General features: G+C 42.8%; 1 protein-coding gene across 6 annotated transcripts in view; it reads left to right on the top strand.

Moving 5' to 3' along the window:
- The window catches only part of large2 (LARGE xylosyl- and glucuronyltransferase 2), a 158,713-nt gene that overhangs the window by 85,372 nt on the left and 55,925 nt on the right, over positions 1-17,416 (top strand). For all 6 annotated transcript variants that reach the window (XM_013131118.4, XM_013131117.4, XM_013131119.4 and 3 more), the window contains one exon: positions 9,494-9,695. In XM_013131118.4, coding sequence (XP_012986572.2) covers positions 9,596-9,695 — 100 coding nt within the window. In that variant the 5' untranslated portion in view covers positions 9,494-9,595. The remainder of the gene's footprint in view (positions 1-9,493; positions 9,696-17,416) is intronic.

The raw sequence follows: 17,416 nt of genomic DNA, 5'->3' as shown, positions 1-17,416 counted from the left end.
AGGTCCTGACACTAATCCAATCTAGATGCTGTGACAGGACCAGAGAAACTGATTATTTTGCAGTGGTCTCTTAATTTTGTCTCTGGTTTTACTATTTATAGGTATGTGTTTGAGTAAAATAAACAGTTTTGTCTTATTTTATAAACTACTGACAACATTACTCCCCAATTACAAATAAAAATATTGTAATTTTGAGTATTTATTTGTAGATAACAATAACAACTGGTCAAAATAACCAAAAAAATATGCATTGTTTTCAGACCTCAATTAATGCAAAGAAAACAAATTCATATTCATTTTTCAACAACAAAGTACTAATGTTTTAACTTAGGAAGAGTTCAGAAATCAGTATTTGGTGGAATAACTCACATTTGTCTTGGCATGCTTTTTGGTGACTTTATGCCACTCCTGGCACAGAAGTTTAAGTAGCTTGGCTTTGTTTGATGGCTTCTGACCATCCATCTGCCTCTTGATCAAATTCCTGAGGTTTTCAATGGGGTTCAGGTCTGGAGATTGGGCTGGCCATGACAGGGTCTTGATCTGGTGGTCCTCCATCCACACCTTGATTGACCTGGCTGTGTGGCATGGAGCATTGCCTTGCTGGAAAAAAATATTCTCAGAGTTGGGGAACATTGTCAGAGCATAAGGAAGCAGGTGTTCTTCCATGATAACTTGTACTTGGCTTGATTCAGGCGTCCTTCACAAAGACAAATCTGCCAGATTCTAGCCTTGTTAGAGCATCCCCAGATCATCACCGATCCTCCACCAAATTTAACAGTGGGTGCAAGACTCACCAGGTCTCTGTCTAACCATTAGACGACCAGGTGTTGGGCAAAGCTGAAAATTTGACTCAGAGAAGATTACCTTACTCTGTTCCTCTACGGTCCAATCCTTATGGGCTTTTGCAAACTTCAGCTTGGCTCTTCTTTGCTTCTCATTGATGAAGGGCTTTTTTCTAGCTTTAAACGTCTTCAGTCCTGCCCCTAGGAGCCTGTTGTGAACCGTCCTCGCTGTGCACTTCACCCCAGCTGCTGTTTGCCATTCTTTTTGTAGGTCACTTGATGGGATCTTACGGTTGTTGAGTGAGGTTCGAATGAGTTGACGGTCATCTTAGTCAGTGGACAGTCGTTTTCGCCCTCTGTCAGTCTGTAGCTTTGTTGTCTTCAATGTCTGTTGCATGACATTGTTCTTATGAAACTTTTTAGGAAACATTTTCAGGATGGAAGCAACCTGACGCTCACTGTATCCCTTTGCCAGTAAAGCCAGAATTGAATTATTTTCTTCACTCAAAGCTTTTATTTTAAACTCTTTTGTCATGCAGAAGGGTTATTTTTTTATTCAAATTACCTTTTAGGCACTGTTTTTGCCATCCAGCTGGTCTTATTGCAAGAGGATAAGTGATAACCACAGCAGTGGTTTTTATACTTTTCTTCATTAAATTCAATTTGGTTAAGGTAATCAGTACCTCATTAAGTAAAATGAGGTGGGCCTGTGTTGGAATTTAACATACATAACATACACGTAGAGATGCTGATTTAAGATAAATTTGGAGTGGTCTAATTTTTTCCATATATACACCTATATATATACATACACATATATATATATATATATATATATATATACACACGTGTATTTTGGTGCCACATATATGAAGCATAGATGGGACTTACAATTCTATCTGACATCCCAATAGGTTCGTCATCATACCTGGGACCAGTTCGGAAAAGTCAAGCCACTTAACGCTCTATGTGTAATAATGAATGTTTATCAAATAATGTTATTACTGTCTGTGATCAGCTGTTGGTGATTTTGGGTTGGATTTGTCCACAAAAAAGTAATATTATTTTGTGGACCAACACTCCTATTTCTGCCCACCAATTAATAAGCCCCCTCCCCAAAAAAACATCAGTGAGCCACCGCCATGCTTCACAGTGGGGATGGTATTCTGTTTACTATAGGCCTTGTTGACCCCTATCCAAACATAGTACTTATGGTTGTGACCATAAAGCTCTATTTTGTTCTCGTCACTCCAAATTAGTGTGTCAGAAGGTGTTAAGCGTGTCAAGGTGTTGTCGGGCATATTGCAACCGGGCTTTGTTGTGGCATTGGCGCAGTAAAAGCATCTTTCTGGCAACTTCACCATGCAGCTAATTTTTATTCAAGTATCATTGTATTGTGCTCCTTGAAACAACCACACTGTCTTTTTCCAGAGCAGCCTGTATTTCACCTGAGGTTACCTGTGGGTTTGTCTTTGTATCCCGTACAATTCTTCTGGCAGTTTGGGCTGAAATCTTAATATGTGATTGAGCAGTACTGACTGGCATTTGCAAGGCTTTGGATATCTTTTTATACCTTTTTCCATCTTTATAAAGTTCCATTACCTTGTTACGATGGTCTTTTGACAGTTCTTTTCTGCTCCCCATGGCTCAGTATCTAGCCTACTCAGTCCATCCATGTCAGATCTAACAGACTATTTATACACAGACACTAATTGTACTTTTAAAATACACAGGTGTGGGAAATTCACCTTTAAAGGTCAACCATTCAAGTGTAAGTAAACTTTTGATCAAGGCAATTTGGGTGATTTCTGTTATCATTATGATTTAAAAAAGAGCCAAACAACTATGTGATAATAAATGGCTTTATATGATCACTATCCTTATTTTATTTTTTTGCATGATCAGTAATTTTTTCTAAATCAATGCCAAAATTTCACAATTTCTGCCGGGGTATGCAAACTTATGAGCACAATTCATTGTTATGATTGGACATAAATATACATTTTCATTATATTTTAAGTGCTATGCTGTATCTTCATAGATACCAAAGCCTTATTTTCATTAGATGCCATAGCCATTTTGTACTCTTAAATTTCTTATTGTTATTGAAAGCTATTTCTAATGGATTTGTTTGTTAATATTCTGAAAAGTACAGTCATTGTGGTCATTTATATAATATTGAGGAAATACACTCACCTAAAGGATTATTAAGAACACCATACTAATAATGTGTTTGACCCCCTTTCGCTTTTAGAACTGCCTTAATTCTACGTGGCATTGATTCAACAAGGTGCTGAAAGCATTCTTTAGAAATGTTGGCCCATATTGATAGGATAGCATCTTGCAGTTGATGGAGATTTGTTGGATGCACACCCAGGGCACGAAGCTCCCGTTCCACCACATCCCAAAGATGCTCTATTGGGTTGAAATTGGGTGACTGTGGGGGCCATTTCAGTACAGTGAACTCATTGTCATGTTCAAGATACCAATTAGAAATGATTTGAGCTTTGTGACATGGTGCATTATCCTGCTGGAAGTAGCCATCAGAGGATGGGTACATGGTGGTCATAAAGGGATGGACATGGTCAGAAACAATGCTCAGGTAGGCCGTGGCATTTAAACGATGCCCAATTGGCACTAAGGGGCCTAAAGTGTGCCAAGAAAACATCCCCCACACCATTACACCACCACCACCAGCCTGCACAGTGGTAACAAGGCATGATGGATCCATGTTCTCATTCTGTTTACGCCAAATTCCGACTCTACCATCTGAATGTCTCAACAGAAATCGAGACTCATCAGACCAGGCAACATTCTTCCAGTCTTCAACTGTCCAATTTTGGTGAGCTTGTGCAAACTGTAGCCTCTTTTTCCTATTTGTAGTGGAGATGAGTGGTACCCGGTGGGGTCTTCTGCTGTTGTAGCCCATCCGCACCAAGGTTGTGCGTGTTGTGGCTTCACAAATGCTTTGCTGCATACCTCGGTTGTAACGAGTGGTTATTTCAGTCAAAGTTGCTCTTCTATCAGCTTGAGTCAGTCGGCCCATTCTCCTCTGACCTCTAGCATCAACAAGGCATTTTTGCCCACAGGACTGCCGCATACTGGATGTTCTTCCCTTTTCACACCATTCTTTGTAAACCCTAGAAATGGTATTGAGTGAAAATCCCAGTAACTGAGCAGATTGTGAAATACTCAGACCGGCCCGTCTGGCACCAACAACCATGCCACGCTCAAAACTGCTTAAATCACCTTTCTTTCCCATTCTGACATTCAGTTTGGAGTTCAGGAGATTGTCTTGACCAGGACCACACCCCTAAATGCATTGAAGCAACTGCCAGGTGATTGGTTGATTAGATAATTGCATTAATGAGAAATTGAACAGGTGTTCCTAATAATCCTGTAGGTGAGTGTATAACTGTTATAAAAACATAAAATGACACTTCTGCCATGTGTTTGTCTTTTTGCTGGTTTAGAACAGGTCCCAAGTAAGATGACTTCCAAATTGTTTCAATTTGAGATGTATAGTGCTCTATCAGTCTATCTAGAATTCTATTATTTATTTTTTAATTGATTAAACTTTATCGTCATTCAACAGTACAAGTTCAGTACAACGAAATGCAGTAAGCATCTAACCAGAAGTGCAAATCAAGGGCAGAAAATGTACAAGTATTTACATGTATTAAGTATATGTATATTACAAGTGTAATGTGTTGATGTGCAATGAAGGCAAATGCAGTACAAATGACAATGCTAAATGTGCAATTAAGGCCAATGAAGGGGGCAGAAAGTTCACATGTTTTAGATATAGTGAATGTTACAAGTGGGATAATAGTTGTTCGGGAACAATCTGTACCTGAGCTTGCTGGTGTGGGACCGAAGAGGAAGCTGTGTACCAGTGATGTGCTAGGCAGTTTTCACCACCCATTGCAGGGCCTTCCGGTTGGCTGTGGAGCCGCTACTAAACCACACTGTGACACAGTTTGTCAGAATGCTTTCGATTGTGCAGCAATAAAAGTTCACAAGGATCCTGGAGGACAGGCAGGCTTTCTTCAGCCTCCTCAAAAAGTACAGGCACTGCTGCACCTTTTTGACCAGAGCTGAGGTGTTGAAGGTCCAGGAGAGGTCCTCGGAGATGTGGACACCCAGGAATTTGAAGCTGGATACTCTCAACCTCAGTAACATTGATAAGGACTGGGGCCTGGCTGCAGCTTTTAGACTTCCTGTCACTCATCAGGCCTACCACTGTGGTGTTGTGTGCGAACGTGACAATGGTGTTGGAACTGTGCACAGGAACACAGTCGTGTGTGAAGTAGGAGTACAGGAGAGTGCTCATCAGACAGCTTTGTGGTACACCAGTGTTCAAGATCAAGGAGGAGGAGCTGAAGTTGTCTGACCTGACAGACTGGGGTCTATTGGTTAGGAAGTCCAAAGTCCAGTTGCAGAGAGAGGGTCTGATCCCCAGGTCATGGAGTTTTTTGAGCAGCCTAGAGGGGATGACAGTGTTGAATGCTGAGCTGAAATCAATGAATAGCATTCTCACATAGGTGTTGGTTTGGTACATGTGGGTCAGGAGAGAGCCATGGAGATGGCGTCCTCTGTTGACCTGTTCAACGGGTAGACAAACTGGAAGGGATACAGTGTTGGGGGGAGGCAGGACTTAAGGTGGGCCAGAACTAGTCTTTTGAAGCACTTCATGAGTGTGGGGGTGAGTGCAACTGGTCAGAAGTCATTCAGGCTAGACTTGATCGACTGCTTCGGCATTGGCACAGTGGTTGTGATTTTGAAGCACATTGGGGCAACCGCCTAGGCCAGTGGCATGTTGAAAATGTTGGTAAAGACCTTGGCCAGCTGCTCGGGACACCATCAGGACCAGCAGCCTAGCGTGCATTCACCCTGTTCAGTGGATAGTCTGAGTGGTTGACGTCTGGAGGGAGTTCAGCTTCATTGGCTGGCTCTTTGTTGTCCCTGTCAAAGTGTGCGTAGAACCCGCTTATCTCAGCAGTTTAAGGAGAAATCACTGGCTGTTGGGGTAGGTTTTTTTGGCCATTAGTCGGTGATGGCTTGGATGCCCTGCGACATGCATCAGGTTTCGGAGTTGTTGGAAAATTGCTCCTTAACCCGCAGTTTGTTATCAGTTTTAGCCATCTTGATGCCCCTATTTTGAGGTTGGCCCAGGATGACGTGTAGGCGTCCGCATCACCGGTTCTAAAAGCAGTGTAGCGTGCCTTAAGCAGTTGTCGGCCCTCTCTGTTCATCCACAGCTTCTGGTTGGGGAAGGTCTTTATTAGTTTATGGGTGGTGACATTGTTGGTGCAGATTTTGATGTAATCCAGAACGGAGGAAGCATATTTCAGATTTGAATGGTTGAAGTCCCCTGCAATCATCAAAACACCATCTGGGTGTTCTGTCTGCTGTTTGCTAATGGCAGCCTGCAGTTCTTTCATTGCTAGCTTAGCATTAACATCCGAGGGTATGTAGACTGCCATAACAACAATAGATGTAAACTCCCGAGGTAAGGCCTGCATCTAATCATCAGGTATTCCAGATTGGTTAAACAAGGACTCCCAGTTAAGTTAGTGGTTGTACACCATGTTTTGTTTACATAAATGTACAGTCCACCACCTCTTGTCTTAACGCAGTCCACTTCAGTCCTATCTGCTCTGAAGATTTTGCGGCCATCCAGCTCAATTACGAAAGTTGAAAAGTTGTAAAAAACTCTTCCAGGTCATTGTGCTCTGATTTCTAGGAGTTCTGGTCGGCTATATCGAGTGTAGGCTAGGAGTGAATAAGCTAAGAACTATTAGGTAAATTACTGCCAATTTGCAAAGATTGGGCAGACGCTGAACTCCGCGATATACATGCTGTGGGGAAATATTTAAAAACAACTCACACAACAAATGTTTATTGGTCTTTGGCAGAGATGGGGACAAGTCACACAAGGTCAAGTCCAAGCAAGTCTCAAGTCTTAACCATCAAGTCTCGAGTCAAGTCTCAAGTCACAGTTCAGATAAATCAAGCAAGTCAAGTCAAGGGTTCACCCTAAGCAAGTCAAGTCGAGTTCTTATAAGTTTCAAGTCAAGTCAAGTCACAGTACTAAAGAGATGAACACACACACACACACTGTCCTCTGTTTCTGACGTGCGCTCGGTGCGAAGCTCGATTTCAAAATTAAATATTTTTCTCCTCCGTGGTAAATTTTTTTGGGGGGGCGAAGCGGAGGGATCTTGAATCAGCCTGAAGGGGTTGTATTCGCTATAACAACCGCCTCGCTATACCTTATCCCGCTTATTACATGGCTACCTACCAAATACATCTATAATTTGACACAAAATATTGATTTCAAAAGGAATGTATTGATTTAAAAACGATTGTATTGCTTCCTCTAAAGAAAATAGTCCGTTCCGTCTCTGGTTAGAATCCTGCTGCATCCATAGCAACGCGCTGTTTTTCATGGCAACGGTCTGTTATCAAGAAATAACACGCATTCTGCACTGGAATTCAGCCAATCCATGTAATAAGGGCTAATAATAACAACCTTATAAACTAATTATTGTGACTGAAAAACTGCCTAATATGTAATTACGCTGTAATTATTCTTGTCTGTATGAGTCAAAAAAAAAAACTCTTCGAAATGTTTAGGTGCTAGTAATCACATCGGCGCCTCCATGTTAGCCTTTCATGCAGTAAAGTTAACTGTTATGGTGTAAGCACACTGCTTTTTAGTTTCCACACGCAGTCCACAAACACTTGAAAATGCCCACATTTAATAGACATTATAGCCTACGTGTATTAATATACATGCCTGCTCATTTTAAGATGCCCATCAACATTAAAATTCAGGCTATGCCACTGTTATAGTCAAATTCCCTTACATCTATTTACCAGACTTATTCAGTAATGATAATGGTCACATTTCTAACAAGAAAAAAACCAAACATAATATGCAACATAAGGCCAATTTATGACAAACAAAAGATTAATTCATTACATTAGTAACTTAATCGTTATAGATCTTAGTGAAACTGAATATAAAGAGATTACTTTCTTATCTTTCCTTGTGGTTCTTAAAATAACGAATGAAATTGACGTTGTTGCATATTTTGCATCTGGCAAATCTTTTTTTATTCACACGGTCCAGTTCAAAGTACTTGTATCCAAACGATACTAATTGTGGAGCTCGACTAACGTTACTGTCTGCCATGTTTGGCGCGGTTTGAATTGTGCAGCGTTAAAGGCACATAAGCTGATTAGTGGTGCTGATGTCACAACATATAAAATAATTGTATTGCTGTTTGTTTATTATAAGTTCAAGTCATTGTCGAGTCTTCCACTTCAAGTCAAGTCAAGTCTCAAGTAAATTGTTCTCAAGTCAAAGTCAAGTCAAGTCATTTTCATACTTTAATGAAGCAAGTCACAAGTCCTGAAAATTGTGACTCGAGTCAAGTCATGTGACTCGAGTCCCCCACCTCTGGTCTTTGGTGACCTATTAGTCTGTGTCATTTTGCACGGATAGACCTTGGTTCATAGATTGGTCTTTTGGTACTGAAAGTGTAGGCTAATTCACTAATTTTAAAATGGTTGGAAAACCAATATGGCAGACTTTATGGATTCTAATGTTAGTTGTGAGCAGGTAGACCTGTTTATCTCCATGAGCGCAGTGAGCTTGCAACTTCAGAGGCTTGTTACCCCGCCACCATGAGGCCGATTGGCATGTCAAGGGGGTGTGCATCATGTGCCTTTACTATCAAACAAGTTTGGGGCCTTCTTACAGGAATTTACATTTTAGCAGCAGAATAATAATATTTAGCCAGATTTTACCAGTTTCACTGCAGACTCATTCACATTAATCTACACTGAAGGGTAGGATGCTAATTTAAAAGTCAATGAGGGTTTTTGCCAGTGAATGTTTGTCTGAACATTATTTATATTTTTTTGATAGAAGCAGATAAAAACCTCAGTTATGGAGGAAGTTAATTTTAATCTAACACCATACCATTCATCCATCCTAGCTTCTCCCTATCCTTCTCCCTCTCATCACTCTCTTGCAAAAGTTTCCACAACAGAAAAAAAAGGCCATACTATGTTTCAATGAACTCTCAAGTCTTTTTTCCTCTTTTTTTTTATTGGCAGCAGTGTCCTTCAGGCCTGCATCTAATTAAAGTGAAGCGTGATTAATTAAGCTTGTCCTAAAACCAAGAGAGGACCTGGAACTCTAATCACCCTCATAGAGGAGAGAGCGAGAAAGCAAGAAAGTAGGAAGACAAGTGAGGGAGAGAGAGAAAGTGCCTGCATCTACTGGTAATTCTGCACAGTGCCCTGCTGTGAGCCCGGCTGTGAATGTGTGAGCACGTGTGAACAAGTGCATGTGCCCATGTGCATGCTTGAATTTTGTTTGAGAGCAAGATTACGTTGTTTTAACTGTTCCTGCCCCTGTTTTCTATATCATAACCTCTTTGCTTGAATGAAAACTCCACTGTTATAACCACTAAAGCATTTTTTTTTTATAACTTATAACATCTGTCTGTCTCTCTATCATCAATCAATCAAATTTATTTTATAAAACCCTTTTTACATCAGCAGTTTTCACAAAGTTATTTTACAAAACACCCAGCTTGAAAACCCAAGGAGCAAGCAACAACAGTGTTGATGCACAGTGGCTAAGAAAAACTCCCTAAACTCCCTAACTTCTTCTCTCCTCTTACTCACTCCAGATGAAAGGATGCGGCAGGGAGCAGACAAGCGACTGAGCCCCACCTGAACCCCAAACTCTGACCTCTCACCTGCCCACTCTGTCCCCACCTGGCTGTCCCATAATGCACCTGCCGTTTCGAGGTCGTCTGAAGCTGCTGATGGCATCTCTGACAGCCATCATCCTGCTCACCTGGCTCTACTTGCTGGCTGGGAACCTGGAGAGTAAGTAGTACCCGTCTGTTGCCATGGTTATGTGACTGACCGAAACTGCTTCAGCTGCACTATGAAATCGTAGGAAGGTATAAAATCAAAACATGCATTTACTGTACCTGAATTAGAAACGCTGTAAACAATAGTGGAAATAAATATATTCTAAGCTTTTCTAGTTTTTTGTCTGAGAATTGCTAAAGATATAGTTTAGAGGTTATATAAGTTATGAACTCTGATCTTTTGGACTTGTTTGGTGAAAAGAACAATTCTTTATACTCATTTTGTTCATTTGAGTCATTGATGCTATGAGCATGCAGGACCACGTACTGCTGGAAGATTAACTGAAAACTCGAAAGACCCGAAGCTCAACAGCCTCTTGTTCACTAATCTTGTTTGCGTGCTGACACTTCAGCATTGTGCTCAATAACCTAAGGAGTTGGAACATGCAGAGTTTATTATTAGAGCTGTGATTGAGACTTTATTTGAAGAAAAGTCGTCAAACAATGTTTATTTGTAATGAAAAAGCCTTGTTGCGGATTAGATTAATTGACTTGTTAATGACTGGTGGCGAAATGCAACCAAAAACAAAGGAGTCTCTGAATATTATTTTAACTGGTTGTAGTTCCTCTAAAGGAATAATTCATATTACTCACTTATGTTATTATATAAGAAAAAACAAATAAAATACATATTACTTTATCAGGGGTGTCGCATTGAAACTGATGAAATATTAGACATGTTTTCAGTTATTTCACACTTTTTTGTTAAGTACATAATTCCATAAGTGTTCATTCATAGTTTTGATGCCCTCAGTGAGAATCTACAATGTAAATAGTCATGAAAATAAAGAAAACGCATTGAATGAGAAGGTGTGTCCAAACATTTGGCCTGTACTGTAGGTCCACCTCCTTACAAGGAAAATTTTTGCCACTGGGACCAATAAGGTCCCCAGTAATAATTTTTTTGCTTTTTAGAATTTTGTAAATAAAATCTTCAAACACAAATTTTATAGTAAATTTTATAGTATGACTTGCTGTTTGGCATCTATGGAACAAGCTCTCTCAAAATAAAAAAATAATTCAGTCTTGTTGCGCTACTTACCATTAAACATTCTAGTGGACATGATTTTGCACATATATAGAACTCTGTGATTAGAAGATGTAATTGCTAAATCCTAACTTTTGTATATATTGTATAAAGTGACAGCATAGACAATATATAGAAAAATTGGTGATGGTTGTGTTTTTGTTTTCTGTAAATTAAATACATTTTTGACTTTTGGTGAGTATTTTTTTGCAGTGAATGCAGTTCATTGGTGATAAATGACAGGAACATATATTGGGGTGAATGTTCCTTTTAAACTGGGCGAATGTCTGGTCTTGTGAGTGGAAACTTGAAATGTTTCAGCATTATGTGAAACTTCCAGCATTCGTTCACAGTGAACCCTGAAGCCTGTACCCAATTTGGGACAGTAGCCAAAAGGATATTTGTGGATAAATTAGGACAATACAGCTCTGGAAAAAATTAATAATATCTATTATTTATTAATCAACAGAACTGCATATATTTTATATTGTTGATAAAGTCCTCTAGAGCTCCAGCTTCAATAGGTGTTTTATAGCCATTTCTTGTAACTGTCTCTTACATCGACTAAGAGGAATTTTCCCCCACTCTTCTGTACAGTACTGTTTCAACTCTCATGTTTGAGAGCTTTATTACATGCATGGCCTGCTTCATGTTCCACTACAGCAGTGGTTCTTAAACTATGGTACGGTGCTCCCTTTGGTGAATACATATTCAGTGACGGTGGGACGCAGTGTGAAAAGTTTGAGATCCACTGCACTACAGGATTTGGAAAGGATAGATATCTGGGCTTTGATTTGACCTTCTGTAACATTATTTAATAACAAAAAAAAAAATGTGTTAATGTTTGGGTTGATTGTCCTCTTGCAAGTTCCATGTTCAGTTTAGCTTCAGCTTTTTGACAGTGGCTTCACATTCTCCTCAAGAATTCTCTGGGACAATGTGGAATACATTGTTGAGTCAATGAAGGCTCTGAGGTGCCAAAATTGCTCTAAACCATAAAAATTACAGACCATTAATTACAGGGTATTTCCCACGAAACTACGTAGGAATAAGAAAGTAAGTTTGTGGGAAGAATGTGCAGTAATGTAGGAACAATTTAGGTCTTACGTGTACTTTTATGAACGAAGAACGATACTACTTAGTAAACAGACAGGTGGTAAAAAAGCAATTTTGAACCTATATAATTTTCATTCTTGTTCGTGCTTATGAATATATTTTATATCAATTTTAAGCAATTTGGAGTTCCTCTTCATATCCAAAATGTTGTTTTGCAGGACCGGTGTGCCATCCTTGTACGCCATTTGAAATTCTATGTAACCACACAGCCTCTCTCCAGCTCGGTATAGAGGAGGAGTCCCAAAGTCTTCCCCCTCAGAAGTGATACATTTCAGTAAATAGCGTTGTTTAGTATACAATTACTGGACTTTTCACTGACAATAACATGTTCAGTAACAAAACACAACTGTGAGCAATAAGCTTTAACCTTTGTCTGCTCAAATGTTATTGAAATCATATTTCACATCTCATTATGATGTCACCAGTTTGTACAAATAATGTTTTCAAGTTGATTATAGTTGATTATAGTCCAAATTAAAAATTGTGTTTTGTATTTTTTGTAGTGTAAATATCCCCAGTAATCCATCCATCTTCTTCCGCTTATCCGGGGCCGGGTCGCGGGGGTAGCAGTCTAAGCAGGGATGCCCAGACTTCCCTCTCCCCAGACACTTCCTCTAGCTCTTCCGGGGGGACACCGAGGCGTTCCCAGGCCAGCCGGGAGACATAGTCCCTCCAGCGTGTCCTAGGTCTTCCCCGGGGTCTCCTCCCGGTGGGACAGGACCGGAACAACTTCCCAGGAAGGCAAAACAGATGCCCAAGCCACCTCAGCGGACCCCTCTCGATGTGGAGGAGCAGCGGCTCTACTCTGAGCTCCTCCCGGGTGACCGAGCTTCTCACCCTATCTCTAAGGGATCGCCCGGCCACCCTGCGGAGAAAGCTCATTTCGGCCGCCTGTATCCGGGATCTTGTCCTTTCGGTCATGACCCAAAGCTCATGACCATAGGTGAGAGTAGGAACGTAGATTGACTGATAAATCGAGAGCTTCGCCTTGCGGCTCAGTTCTTTCTTCACCACGACAGACCGATACATCGACTGCATTACTGCAGAAGCTGCACCGATCCGTCTGTCAATCTCCCGTTCCATCCTTCCCTCACTCGTGAACAAGACCCCTAGATACTTAAACTCCTCCACTTGAGGCAGGCACTCTCCACCAACCTGAAGTGGGCAAGCCACCCTTTTCCGACTGAGGACCATGGCCTCGGATTTGGAGGTACTGATTTTCATCCCCACCGCTTCACACTCGGCTGCAAACCGTCCCAGTGCATGCTGAAGGTCCTGGTTAGAAGGGGCCAACACGACAACATCATCTGCAAAGAGCAGAGACGAAATTGTGTGGTCCCCAAACCTGACACCCTCCGGCCCCTGGCTGCGCCTAGAAATTCTGTCCATAAAAATTACGAACAGATCCGGTGACAAAGGGCAGCCCTGCCAGAGTCCATCATGCACTGGGAACAAGTCTGACTTACTGCCGGCAATGCGGACCAAGCTCCTGCTTCGGTCGTACAGGGACCTGACAGCCCTTAGCAAAGGACCCAGGACCCCATATTCCCGAAGCACCCTCCACAAGATGCCGCGAGGGACACAGTCGAATGCCTTCTCCAAATCCACAAAACACATGTGGATTGGTTGGGCAAACTCCCATGAACCCTCCAACACCCCGTAGAGGGTATAGAGCTGGTCCAGTGTTCCACGGCCCGGACGAAAACCACACTGTTCCTCCTGAATCTGAGGTTCTACTATCGGCCGTATTCTCCTCTCCAGAACCCTGGCATAGACCTTCCCGGAGAGGCTGAGAAGTGTGATCCCCCTATAGTTGGAACACACCCTCCGGTCCCCCTTCTTAAAAAGAGGGACCACCACCCCGGTCTGCCATCCCAGAGGCACTGTCCCCGACCGCCACGCAATGTTGCACAGGCGTGTCAACCAATACAGCCCCACAACATCCAGAGACTTGAGGTACTCAGGACGGATCTCATCCACCCCCGGTGCCTTGCCACAGAGGAGTTTCTTGACCACCTCAGTGACTTCAGCCCAGGTGATGGACGAGTCCACCTCTGAGCCCTCATCCTCTGCTTCCTCAATGGAAGCGGGATTGAGGAGATCCTCGAAGTACTCCTTCCACCGCCCGACGACATCCTCGGTCAACAGCTGCCCACCTCTACTGTAAACAGCGTTGTTAGGGCACTGTTTCCCTCTCCTGAGGCGCCGGATGGTTTGCCAGAATCTCTTCGAGGCCAGCCTATAATCCTTCTCCATGGCCTCACCGAACTCCTCCCAGGCCCGAATTTTTGCCTCCACAACCACCCGGGCTGCAGCCCGCTTGGCCTGTCGGTACCCGTCAGCTGCCTCAGGAGTCCCACAAGCCAACCAGGCCTGATAGGACTCCTTCTTCAGCTTGACGGCATCCCTTACTTCCGGTGTCCACCACCAGGTTCGGGGATTGCCGCCTCGACAGGCACCGGAGACCTTACGGCCACAGCTCCGAGTGGCCGCTTCGACAATGGCGGTGGAGAACATGGTCCACTCGGACTCAATATCTCCAGCCTCCCTCAGGATCCAGTCGATGCTCTGCCGGAGGTGGGAGTTAAAGATCTCTCTGACAGGAGACTCGGCCAGACGTTCCCAGCAGACCCTTACAGTACGCTTGGGCCTGCCGAGTCTGTCCAGCTTCCTCCCCCGCCATCGGATCCAACTCACCACCAGGTGGTGATCAGTTGACAGCTCCGCCCCTCTCTTCACCCGAGTGTCCAAGACATACGGCCGCAGGTCAGATGAGACGACAACAAAGTCGATCATCGACCTGCGGCCTAGGGTGTCCTGGTGCCACGTGCACTGATGGACACCCTTATGCTTGAACATGGTGTTCGTTATGGACAAACTGTGACTAGCACAGAAGTCCAATAACTGAACACCGCTCGGGTTCAGATCAGGGGGGCCGTTCCTCCCAATCACGCCCCTCCAGGTGTCACTGTCGTTGCCCACGTGGGCGTTGAAGTCCCCCAGTAGAACGATAGAGTCCCCAGTTGGAGCACTTTCCAGCACCCCTCCCAGAGACTCCAAGAAGGTTGGGTACTCTGCACTGCCGTTCAGCCCGTTGGCACAAACAACAGTGAGAGACCTATCCCCAACCCATAGGCGCAGGGAAACGACCCTCTCGTTCACCGGGGTAAACTCCAACACATGGCGGCAGAGCTGGGGAGCTATAAGCAAACCCACACCAGCCTGCCGCCTCTCACCATGGGCAACTCCAGAGTGGTGAAGAGTCCATCCTCTCTCAAGGAGTGTGGTTCCAGAGCCCAAGCCGTGCGTAGAGGTGATCCCGACTACCTCTAATCTGAACCTCTCAACCTCACGCACTAACTCAGGCTCCTTCCCCGCCAGCGAGGTGACATTCCACGTCCCTATAGCCAGTTTCCGTGTCCAGAGTTCGGGTTGTCTAGGCCCCTGCCTTCGACTGCCGCCCGATCCTCTTCACACCGGCCCCTTATGGTCCCTCCTGCGGGTGGTGGGCCCACGGGAAGGCGGCCTCACGTCGCCCGTTCGGGCTGAGTCCGGCCGGGCCCCATGGGGGAAGGCCCGGCCACCAGGCGCTCGCATACGAGCCCCAACCCCGGGCCTGGCTCCAGGGTGGGGCCCCGGCTGCACCATACCGGGCGACGTCACGGTACTCAAAATGTTATACATCATTAAGGGGGTTTTGAACCGTCGCCTAAGACCTGTTTGCCTTGGGAGACCCTACCAGGGGCATATAGCCCCAGACAACATAGCTCCTAGGGTCACTCGGGTACTCAAACCCCTCCACCACGTTAAGGTGGCAGTTCTTGGAGGGGATCCCCAGTAATAACATTGTTATTGATTTTATGTCACTGAAGGCAGCATAAATTATAATGTATTAAGCATTGAATAATTACTGCTAATTTGTGGAGATAAAAACAAATACTTAATGCATAATGTACAAATATCGGTGCATAATGTTCCTAATCTATAGCATGTATTTCATCTCAACTCATATCAACTGTGTTTCCCAGGAAAAATACAATTTACTTAAATATTAAATGGCTTAGTTAGCAGTTCACAAGAATCAGTTGTTCTTTAATGGTAAGGCCAACGGAAATATTGCAAGTCTTACTCATTATTCAAACAGAAATGGTGCTTGCCTTCACGTCAATCTCTGTCTTTCAGATAGGTGCACTACCAGCTGCTCCAAATAGGAACTTCCTGTTAAGGGGGGCAAGTAATGTTTTTATATGGTCAATATGTTACCAATGATTTTCATTCTAACCATAACCCAAACCTTAACCCTAACCTGAACTTCAGTGCTGTGATACCTAACTTTAGATTAGATTAACTTTATTACTTTATTGTCATTGTATAGGTACAAGTACAGTACAATGAAATGCAGTTAGCATCTAACCCGAAGTGTAGAATAGAGTGCAGAAAATGTAAAAGTGAAACACTTAAGAAAAATCTGTGATATAGGTGGGATGTGAAAATGGGCAATGAAGGCAAATTCATGTACAAATGGCAATTCTAAACATGCAATGAAGTCAAATTGAAGGTGCAAGGTAGCATGTGCTGTTCATGCCTCTCACTCCTCCCAATTTATTAAAAGTGAGTTAAAGTGAGTATTCTTAAAACATCAAAATTCTGTGATGGCTCTATATCTAACGAAAGTGTCAGACTGTCAGAAACATGAATATGCAGCGTAGAGCGCACTGTGAAAGAATAGTGCAGAGTGGGGCTTGCTGTTAAGGAGATGAAGAGGATCGATTAAAAAAATTAACCCAGAGGACAATGAGATAGAGACTAGGGATGATTTGGTGCTGAAAAATAACTAATCCTCTGTTGTTTGGGAATATTTCAGGTTCCACAGTGATGCCACAATATAATGTAGGCCTTATATTAAAACCCAGTAAGACGGCGGTTAGAACCACACACAGCATCACAACAAATCCATTGTGGTCTCACCTGGTGGAGTGGGTTGGGCTGGTGCTAAGCCCCAAATGTATTGTGATCCTAAGCAACACCTCTGGTCAAGGATATAATTTTTACTTTGTTTCACTAATGATGAATTACTGTGATACTTTTGATGAATTACATAGGAAGCTGGATCATCTTCATGGTTCTATAAAATAATTGACATTTCTTATTCAGACAGATTATATATTTCATATTTTGTTAATCTCCTAATATAAAAGGAATTTAATGAATATGATTGCAATACTAAGTTTAGAGGTAAAATGGATTTTGTCCCGCTACATGTGATCAACATTGATCTACTACAGTGGGGGAAACAATTATTGGATCTTCTGCTGATTTAGTACGTTTGCCTATTGACAATGAAATTATCAATCTATAATTTAAATGGTAGGTTTATTTGAACTGTGAGAGACAGAATAACAACAAAAAAACCTGAAAGATGCATGCCAAAAATGTTATAAATTGCATTTGCATTTACCCCTCTGCGAACGTGACTTAGTACTTGGTGGCAAAACCCTTGTTGGCAATCACAGAGGTCAGACGTTTCTTTT

This window comes from Esox lucius, chromosome 2 (genome assembly GCF_011004845.1).
Source record: "Esox lucius isolate fEsoLuc1 chromosome 2, fEsoLuc1.pri, whole genome shotgun sequence".
Lineage (NCBI taxonomy): Eukaryota > Metazoa > Chordata > Actinopteri > Esociformes > Esocidae > Esox > Esox lucius.
This window is presented reverse-complemented; position numbering and strand designations above follow the sequence as displayed.